The sequence below is a fragment of the Conger conger genome, chromosome 12, assembly GCF_963514075.1.
Source record: "Conger conger chromosome 12, fConCon1.1, whole genome shotgun sequence".
In the NCBI taxonomy this organism is placed as follows: Eukaryota; Metazoa; Chordata; class Actinopteri; order Anguilliformes; family Congridae; genus Conger; species Conger conger.
Window position 1 is genome coordinate 16,683,045 of NC_083771.1, and position 10,813 is coordinate 16,693,857.

At 44.9% G+C, this 10,813-nt stretch overlaps 1 protein-coding gene across 2 annotated transcripts in view; it reads right to left on the reverse strand.

Moving 5' to 3' along the window:
- The window catches only part of LOC133105573 (inositol polyphosphate 5-phosphatase K-like), a 20,535-nt gene extending 14,066 nt beyond the window's left edge, over positions 1-6,469 (reverse strand). For both annotated transcript variants that reach the window (XM_061215757.1, XM_061215756.1), the window contains exons 1-2: positions 5,397-6,469; positions 6-719 (exon numbers count right to left, since the gene is read on the reverse strand). In XM_061215757.1, coding sequence (XP_061071741.1) covers positions 6-646 — 641 coding nt within the window. In that variant the 5' untranslated portion in view covers positions 647-719; positions 5,397-6,469. The remainder of the gene's footprint in view (positions 1-5; positions 720-5,396) is intronic.
- Between the last annotated feature and the right edge of the window lie 4,344 nt (positions 6,470-10,813).

Genomic DNA, 10,813 nt, shown 5'->3' on the forward strand with positions numbered 1-10,813 from the left:
CTCACCGGAAGTCCTGCAGGTCACCGGGGGGGGTGTCCTTCTGGGCTGGGGGAGACGCAGGCCCCTCCATGGGGCTGGGGTTTGGAGGTTGATGGGGCGGGGCTCCTAAGCCCCTCCCGGCAGAAGGCAGAGTGGGGCTAATTGGTGCAGAGGGAACAGGGGGCGGGACTCCGAGTACTGCTGGTCTAGGCCGGACTGTGGGCGTGGCTATGGGCGTGGCTACGAGTGTGGTTGTGATTGGGATTCTCCCAGGCCCTAGTGCCCCTGGAGGAGCTGTGGGGACTGGGGCAGTTATTGTAGCAGTGCAAATAATTGGGGTGGGCAAAAGGGGCAACACAGGTGTACTTACTGGGGCAGTTACAGGCAGGGTGGGAGCTGGCAGCAGGGGTAGTACTGGGGAAGATTTTGGGGCAGAATTATTGATTGGAGTTGGCGACAGGGTTAGTATTGGGGTAGTTATTGGGGCAACAGGGCTAGTGCGAGCTGGGAAAAGTGGTGGCATTGGGGTAGCTTTTGGAGCAGTTATGGGGGCAGAGTGTTTGGGAGGAGCAGCCAGGAGGGGTGCGGGGCTGAGCGATGGCACTGGTACAGCCCCTGGTCCAACAGCTCTCATTGGTTGTCTCCGGGGCCGCAGCGTTGGGTCCATGTCTCCGGCAGAACCCACCCAACACCAGGTCAGCTGGCTGTGTGAGGGGCAGTCAGGGCCACAGGACTGCACACTAGGGAAGAGCAGAGGAGGTGTCAGGATGAGGTGGCCACACCACTTTAGCATAGGGCATTTCATTACATGAATGCTGACGCTTCTATCCAAAGCGACTAACAGTTGATTGGACTAAGCCGGGCCAATCCCCCCTGGAGCGATGGGGTTAAGGGCCTTGCTCAAGGGCCTGACAGTTGTGCGGATCTTATCATGGCTACACCAGGGCTCGCACCACCAACCAACCAGATCCCAGGCATGTACCTTAGCCACTAGGCTACAGGCCGCCTCGGACAGAGAGAGAAGCTAATCTGCACACTGGATGCCTTGGTTCCCCTGAGGCTGTACCGCACGGAGAGAGCCCCTCTCCTCTCATATTTGTGCTAATTCTCCATTAGCACACAACACCACAGCCACTCTGTCTACCGGCGACGAGACCACCGCAGAAAAATGACAAGCCAAACTTTCACCTCTGCTTCCCTGCCGAAGCCTGCACTCGGTCTGATGCAGAGAGGAGTAAGTGTGGAACCAGGCAGGACCAAGCTATGTGACAGGGCTGGCAGTGTGCGTGCAGTCACATGCTTTTCCTCGTTTATTTCGTCTATCTCTCCCTTCTTTTTTGGAAGAAAAAAACAGCACAAGCAATGATTTGAAACAATGATCCACATGGTTTAGCTGGTTGACCAGCTCCCAGCTTGGCAAGGTCTGACCAACTCAAGCTCTGTTTCAAAACAGCTGGTAGCTGGTTGACCATCCACCAGCTCAGACAAGCTACCAGCACTAGCTGGCTGATTACCTCATACCCAGCTAGACCAGCTTTTTGACCAGCTTGGTCATGCTGGTTGACCAGCTCATACCCAGCTAGACCAGCTTGGCCAGCTCAATTTTCAAGTGGAATAGCTGGATTTTACAGCAAGGAGCATAACCCTCAGATATAGATAAAGCTCATTGTTTTTCAAAAGCCAGAAGACAGAGTGACATGCAGGAACTGAGAAGATCCAAGAGGGGGATGAGGAACCCAGACTACCCCACCCCACACAGTCTCCATGGAGACTCAAAGGCTCTGGGACTTTGTGATGGGACTCTGGGTCTGTGTGATGGGGCTCTGGGCCTTTGTGATGGGACTCTGGTCCTGTGTGATGGGACTCTCAGAGGCACAGTGCTGACTGCGCACAGGGAGATATGCAGAGAGAGGACACAGGAGAGTCACTGCGACCCTTCAACCTCCACCACAGAGCATATGCCCCCCCTCCTTGCAGGCGAATCATCTTGTGCATTTTCATAGAAAGTCAACAATGGTACCGTCTCGAGTTTGTGAAGCTTTGACCCCCTATCCCTCCCAAAAGGCCATCCGGGCATCACAAGCGCTGGTCATGGGCTGACACTAGGGAGCGCTGATGGGGCTACAGCTCTGTGTGTCCAGTGGACAGGGCAGATATGGAGGAGGTGTCCGTTAGCTCAGGAGAGGACTGTGTAGCTTTGTCATTTCACCCTCCTCCTGACCCTATGGAGCCCTTACACACGTATGCCAGATTATTACTGTCCCTGGTCTGAGTCCAGGCTGGGCTAGGCCACCCCTAAACGCTCTACATCTGCTCCTGAACCATACAACACATTCCTCCAGATGGTGCCCAGATTTGCCCACAATACTCGGTCATTGGCATTGAATAACATCAAAATAACTTCCTTTGTCTAATGCCAATATTTTATAATATATGAATATTATAACCCGGCACCCTGTTGGCTTTCATTTTACTGAAAGCACAAAGCTTACATCCTGAGAGACTTCAGACTGCAACTTCTCAAAAGCATTGAATCAGACTGAAGACTTTCAACTTCATCTTCTCCCATAACATAATCCTGTGTTCATTTTCTTAAAAGACGTTTACATCTGCCAGGTTTCCACCCACTTCTAGATTCTTCTGGATTGTGCTTAACATTTTGAATTAGCATATTACTTTCAAAACTTTTTGGTACATCCCCCGTGTATCATCTAAGAGGCTTTGGCTTTCATCATGCAGAACAGTGATCCTTTAGAGCCACAGGGTGTGCTAGTTTTTGTTTTTGCCTTAATATCAGCAACCAATTCAGACCCCAGAAACCAGGTGAGGCGTGTTAACTGTGTAATGAACTGCTTTCATGGAGCAATTAGGGGCTGAGTAACAACAAATGCCAGCACACCCTGTGGCTCTCCGGGACCAGGAGTGAGGACCACTGATGTAGGATATCAAATTGCAGCATTAAGAGGTGACTGCATTGGGCATCTAACCACCCTACCTCTCTTGGGGGGAAAGCAGATTGGTCCATTACTCACAGCTGCTGACGGTGCTAATGGTTCTGTTTGCTTTATAAAACCTGCATAACAACATTAGGGAACGTAACCCCAATGCCTCCTGGATCACATCAGATACAGGGCAGGCCCACCCTGAACCACATCCACTGCAACGAAAGAGAACAGAACATATGCACTGCTGTACTGCGGTTTCCTTGCATTATCAAAGATGGGAAGAATTTATGTTTGCGTTTTATTTTACAGTTTTGAAGCTGGTAATATGATTCCCGGTAGCAGCACCTTCTGCCGAATGCAGAGATGTTGCTCTTTTGTAGAGGCCACGGTTTGGCTTCCCCTCCAGCGATGAAGCTCTCTGCTCCTGTGAGAATGCCCTGCTCCCCGTAACAGGAAGGTAGCCTAATCCTGTAACTCCACAGGGTTTGAGCTGCTGTGGTGCTGTGTGGCCATGAGCCAAGCTATAGAGCACTGAATAGTGTATATCAGACCTGGGTCAAATATGTCATCATTTTGAATTCAAATACTTGTCTATGCTCTGCTGAGCTTGTCTGGTGTATTGGGACCTATGAAAAACTCTCAAAAAGTGCTAACCCTGCTTTCTGGTCCTCTTGGTTGGCTGAATTGATTGAGCATAGAAAAAGTATTGGTGTCCAAAACAATCAAGTATGTGACCCAGGTTAGTGCTGGGTTAGGGAAAGCCTCATTAATAATCATCCCAGTCTTGAGGTGGGAGGAACGGCCAATTGGGAATGGTCAGCAGCCCTTGGTTACTGAGTCAGTAACCAGTAGAATTCAGGCCCAGCGTCGCCATGGTAGCATCGACTCGTGGAAAAACGCTGTGTACTTGCCTGGCAGCCAGCCTCACCTACAGAGTGGCACTCTTACATCTCAGCTTACAGGTGCTCTTTCACCCAATCACAGAGCCCCATTTTCCCTGGAGCAGCTGAGCTCCACTTTCACTTACAATCCTGGTGCTGCAAAACCAGCATTCTGACTACTACTCCACACAAGCCTGTATTATTTTGGTTAGGTGGTGGCCTTCAATAGCCTATTCTGTGGAAAAAAATTCAACCAAGATCCTACAAGTGTGGGCATAAAAAAGAAGGTATTTTGTGATTGAGAATGAAGCTGAATTTAGTGTCTGTGAGATATCGGCCTCAATACTGATAATCTCTGGGGATAAAGGCTATCTATCTGCAGCCAGAGAGCGGTGTGGAGTGGGAGGTGACTAGTGGGAGGGGCTCGAGGTCCACATGCTCTCACTACAGGCACCAACTCCTACATCGCACTAAGTATACATGAAAAACACTACAGACACAGACTCCTACATCACACTAAGAATACATGAAAAACACTGCAGACACTGACTCCTACATCGCACTAAGTATACATGAAAAACACTACAGCCACTGACTCCTACATCACACTAAGAATACATGAAAAACACTGCAGACACTGACTCCTACATCGCACTAAGAATACATGAAAAACACTGCAGATACTGACTCCTACATCGCACTAAGTATACATGAAAAACACTGCAGACACTGACTCCTACATCGCACTAAGTATACATGAAAAACACTGCAGACACTGACTCCCACAGCACACTAAGTATACATGAAAAACACTGCAGACACTGACTCCAACAGCACACTAAGTATACATGAAAAACACTGCAGACACTGACTCCTACATCGCACTAAGTATACATGAAAAACACTGCAGACACTGACTCCCACAGCACACTAAGTATACATGAAAAACACTGCAGACACTGACTCCAACAGCACACTAAGTATACATGAAAAACACTGCAGACACTGACTCCTACAGCACACTAAGTATACATGAAAAACACTGCAGACACTGACTCCTACAGCACACTAAGTATACATGAAAAACACTGCAGACACTGACTCCTACAGCACACTAAGTATACATGAAAAACACTGCAGACACTGACTCCAAAAGCACACTAAGTATACATTAAAAACACTACAGACACTGACTCCTACATCACACTAATTATACATGAAAAACACTACGGGCACTGACTCCTACATCACACTAAGTATACATGAGAAACACTACAGACACTGACTCCAACATCACACTAAGTATACATTAAAAACACTACAGACACTGACTCCTACATCACACTAAGTATACATGAAAAACACAGCAGCAACAGATATTTCACTGAGGACAGATGGGCGATTAGTCACTCTTGAAATTGTGTACCAGGGAATTATGCCCTAAAAGTAAAATCATGATAATAAAAATAATTTAAAACGGAAACGGAAAGGCATACCGAACAAACTTTACCAAATACTTCGCGAAAATGATCACATATGGCATTCAGGGTCGCGTATAGCACCAGTACGTCATCGAGTGACCGATTCTTACCTTTGTTTTGTCCCAGCGCAAGTTAGAATGATGCCGACTCCAGGTGACCCAATATATTGCTTACAGGTGAAGACGACGGTTTTTGAAGAACAATTTGGTCAAGAGAGCTTATCGAATTAAAACAGCACAAGCCTCAGTCGAGTGTCACGCACGAGCGTAGAAGCAGAATGGTTTCTCCAACCTGCCCTTGGACGGGATCTAGAATACGGCGAAGAAATCCAGCGCACTTGGTTTTACTCACGGACGGGTGTCTATATCACAGCGTGCGGCAGACTGATGCGGCACGAGCAGGTGAGCGGCAGCGGAAGAATCGCGATACGCAGCTCCGTGCACGAGCGAAAGATGCAGTGCCTGAATGTGTGTCGCGACTGATGCGATCTGTCCACGTTTTTGGGCTGGAAGGGCAGACACTCTGCGCTATGTGGTTTCAGAAGTGCGTTGGCTTGTCCGCAGTCGCGTAAGCTCCAAGGAGACCTTTGAAAATGTCCTTCCGATCAAAGTGACACAGTCAGTCTCAGGTTATTTGTGGCTATGTTGATCTGCGACGCTGTGTCGGTATGAGCGTTTGTCCCACGAAGTCACCTCCGTGTTCTAAACTGCCCTCCACCTCATCCACGACTGTCAGTGACAATGATGAACGAACTCGAAATAAACAGCTATACAACAACAGAAATATACGTGAATGCTCAATGATGTCCGAGTGGGTTGAGAACAAAATAGCTAAATAGACAGTCATTCAGAGTCGGGCAAATACGCATTCTTTACAAATAAAGCGTAGTTTTTTAGTGTTGTATTTCTGACACGTCCGTACAACCCTACGGGGGGCATAATTGAGCTTGCAGTGTTCAGAAAATTAAAGGGACCGGATCCGATAAAACATGACCTACCGCGGATGGTACGGCTTTCATGCTTCTAAAATACTGCGGGGGGGAAAAAAATCACCAAGTTAGGATCGCATGACCTGCATTACATTAGCGCATTGAAAAAGCTTTTAATCCCTTTATTGCACGTACACATTTTGAGCCATCTATGCAAAGCAGGGTGCGGGGTAACTGTCACGGTCTGTCGTAAAGTTGTGCTCATAATGAACACATAATGCGAAATAACAGTTGTTTGCATGAGAGATGTCACTAGAGGCAGTTACGTAATGGAACAGACACCCGGCGGCGATGCAGCAGCCCAGGCACAAGACACGCGCCTGGATCACTGCTCCACAAGTTTAGTAAAGTGTTGCATTTAAAGGGGTAGAAATGTTTAAAATGCTATAAATGTTTTCAGGACTCCAATGACGAGTTTGCGCTTCACTTAACACACTTGACCTGTGTTTGTAATATTCATTTTAAACGAAGTAAACTTTGTCGATTTACTTAAGCGGGAAATCAATGTCGGGTTCCAGCTGCTTTTTAACAAAGGCAAATGTGCCAGTATTTCCCCATACCATAAAGGTACTGACATAAATATATTTAAGGAAGCTGTGTGTGTCTGCGCGTGTAGACTATGTAGCTGTGTGTGTGTGTGTGTGTGTGTGTGTGTGTGTGTGTCTGCGCGTGTAGACTATGTAGCTGTGTGTGTGTGTGTGTCTGCGCGTGTAGACTATGTAGCTGTGTGTGTGTGTGTGTGTGTGTCTGCGCGTGTAGACTATGTAGCTGTGTGTGTGTGTGTGTCTGCGCGTGTAGACTATGTAGCTGTGTGTGTGTGTGTGTGTGTGTGTGTCTGCGCATGTAGACTATGTAGCTATGTGTTTGTGTCTGCGCGTGTAGACTATCTAGCTATGTGTGTGTGTGTGTGTGTGTGTCTGAATGTGAGTGTGTTGGGGGGGGGGGTCATGTTTTCCTCTATCAGAGATCATATGTAAGACAGGCATGAATATTTTCAAAAATATTGCTCAGTGCAATGACACTTATTTTCTACTGATAAATGTACACCCACCCACACAGGACAGACTTTAAAAGTAAAAAGATCTGTGCCTCTGGCAATGCTGTGTAGGCTATATACACTCAGTGAGCACTTTATTAGGTACACGTGCACATCAGCTTGTTAATGCAAATATTGAATCAGCCAATTATGTGGCAGCAACTAAATGCAGACTTGGTGAAGAGGTTCAGCTGTTCTTCTGCTGAAATGTGAGAATGTGAAAAAAGATTTTGACTGTGGACTGATTGCTGGTGCCAGGCAGGGTGGTTTGAGTATCTCAGAAACTGTTGATCTCCAGGGATTTTCACACCACGCATTACAACAGTGGTATGCAGAGCGTATCTGAGCACACAACACATCAATCCTTTAAGTGGATGGGCTACAGGAGCAGAAGACTTAATAAGTCTAAAAATAAGTCGAATAAATGCCTAATAAAGTGCTCACTGAGTGTAAAGGAGAGTCATCATAAATGTAACAGATTTTAGACTTTGCTCATTTACTCAGAAAATATTTAACCCAGCACTATGCATTTACTTCAAACAGCTTTCACATGTCAATATTCATTAGCCGTTTCAATTACAATCATAACTTAGGCTAATTGAGTCAGATACAACTAAAACCAAAGTACATGGCTGTAGCCTGATGTTACATTCGTACCACCTAGTCAGACTGTAACAAAGGTGCAGAGTGATTGTAAGAGTAAATGAAAATGCCCCATGTTAATCAAGGAAACATATTTTCACGACACCAAATTACCAAATTATCATCAAATTATGAGCCGTGGTGCTTCGTTCATGAAACTGTCAGTAAAAATTGATGCAAAACAACTTCATAACTCACTTTCATAACGAAGCCAGTTGTGGCAACGTCCACATCGATGAGGAAAGCTGCCTTTATTTGTTTCTCAAAGCAAATAATCTACTATAGACCAACCAGTGGTGTACTTCTTATAAATACCTGCGACCAGGTGGATGTTTCTGTTCCATTAACCACGTGGATTATCCGGAAGGTCAGGCTGTGTCAATGCAGCCAAGCGAACACATTTACAGTCACGTTAAACACAGGACTAACTTTAAAGGTCAAACAGGTTGAGGATTAAAATTCATTTTGAATATATATGAAACAGTTCAAATTCGCAAGGCCTCGCTAAAAAGACACTACATGTAGATGGTTCTCAATGGTGTCTCTGATCTACAAATCTGAAGTGCTTTCCAGGACCTCCCTGAACACCACCTGTCCCATTCTCTCTTCAAATGGCTTTCAACACAAAAGCACAAAGCAAGTGGTGTTTTATAGCTACCTAGAGGCTACTTATACAGATGGAGACATCATGCTTTTTTGTTCACTTAGCATTCAGTAGACCATCCAAAAACCATACTAACTTTTCAAGGATTGTTTATAAAATTATGTATGATTGTAAATAAAAATTAATAATAAAAAAGAAATCCCAAATTTTGGATTCCGGAAGAGATTTTTACTTTCCTTGCTTTTTTTGAAAATATGTCCCACAGAGGACATTGCTCTGTTACTCTGGGAAATGGCAGCATATGGAGTTATGAAATGCCTGTGGTAGCCACACTGTACATTTAGTTATTGACCGTGTTACATTTAACCCTCTTATTATGTTTGGGGTCAATTGGACCACATTTAGTATTTGACATCTCTTAAAATCAGTTAACCTTGTTTCATATTGATACTGTATGATTTTATTCATTTTCAAATTTGGTGGGATTGCAATAAACATACAGCTATGCTGTACCAACTGTGTGGCGTTGGGTTCATTTGACCCTCTGTAGGTGTATAAAATGTAAGAAAATATATAACAGATTCTCAGGTTTCAGATTTCTTGGTGAATGATTCTGGTGGCACTTTCCCATACAGGTGCCAAACTTTCACTTACTGTACCTTAGGCTCTAAAATGAGATGTTTCTCACAGATCTTTCATATTTAAGTCTAGTAATTTGGGAGACAATAAGATTCATTTCAGCTGTTGGGGTCAATTTGACTCCAAACATAAAAGTGGTCATAATAGGAGGGGTAACACGCGTTACACTGCTGCTGACTCCCCCCTATATATGTATTGTCCATATGGCTTCATTATAAAAGATATTCAATGAAAATGAGAGTTCAGAACACAAAAAGTCCCTTTCGAAGACACGACCACTCCATTGCTTCCTATAAGTATTTGGGAATAGAAAAGGTAGAAAAGTAAATGTTTAAATGATTTCATGTAGGGGAAAATTCACAGAACGAAAGATCTCCCTCCTAAAAGCATGATAACCAATCACAAGTCAAAATCAGACTCCGCCTTAGTGAGCAGGATCACAGAACGAAAGATCTCCCTCCTAAAAGCATGATAACCAATCACAAGTCAAAATCAGACTCCGCCTTAGTGAGCAGGCTGGTTCCTCCAAAACTCTCGACGATGTGTGCTAAAAGTTTATCAATATATCTGTATTAAAGTTTGATATGTACCCTGTATAGTTTCAAACTGATTAACTGCTAAATTGTGCTAGGATTACACAGTGAGCCCAGCCAGCTGGCAGGGGGGGGCCCCGTCTTGAACTGTGTAGACCAAACTGTCAAGGACACGGGCAGAGCAAGATATGACTGTACAGCTGATTTCTCCGGGACTCTCGATGTTTTATGCCAGAAGTGTATCTATTTGACCTAGAACATTAATTATAGCTGAGCTTATGAAAACGCAAGAAACCACAGTGAAAACTGTTGAAATGAGAGCAAAGAATGCTACGTACATTTACTCCCTTAGGAGAGAATAATTAATCAAATGTTTAGTATGTCTGTATATTAGAAAAGTATGTTAGAAGCGAATATTAATAAAATGTTTAGTTTGTCTGTATATTTTCAATGATTACTGCTGCTTAGTTTGTCTTATAAAAGCGAAAGATACAGAGTGACGTGTATGGATGACGTGTTAGAGGGAGGGCATCCAGAACTTTATGAGGTCTGGTAGTTTGCCAAGAGCAGGTGCGGGGTGAAGTGAGGACACGTAGTTGGCAGAATGCCCTGAACTTTGTACAGAGTTGGCAGAGCATAAGGACCGTTGGCAATTTGCCACAATGACGTTGTGGGAGGAGCGTTGGGAGGAGTTACGATAAGAAAAGTGTGGGTGATTTGCCAGAATGAGGTTTTAGGAGGAGTTGTAGGTGGAGTAACTGTGTATAAAATGGGTGTACAAATGCCAGTCGGGGTTCAGTTCTGCAGAGCTGATCCGGCTTTATGCACGTGTGCTAATAAAGTCTGATTTTCCTGAAGATCTTGCTGCCTGGTGTCGTCTTTTCCCTCGCGAAGATGTTTTTCGACAAATTGAAGATTTGGACTCTGTCGTTTCCTAGACACGACATTCAGTCTGAGCCTTTCAATACATTGGCTCCTTTTGGTATTCAAACCAGATTTCAAACTGTTCTCTTGAAATGAAACCAAACGGGATTTAAATTTCATTTTAATATTTATGATGAATATATTCAAATAAATTAGCTCAG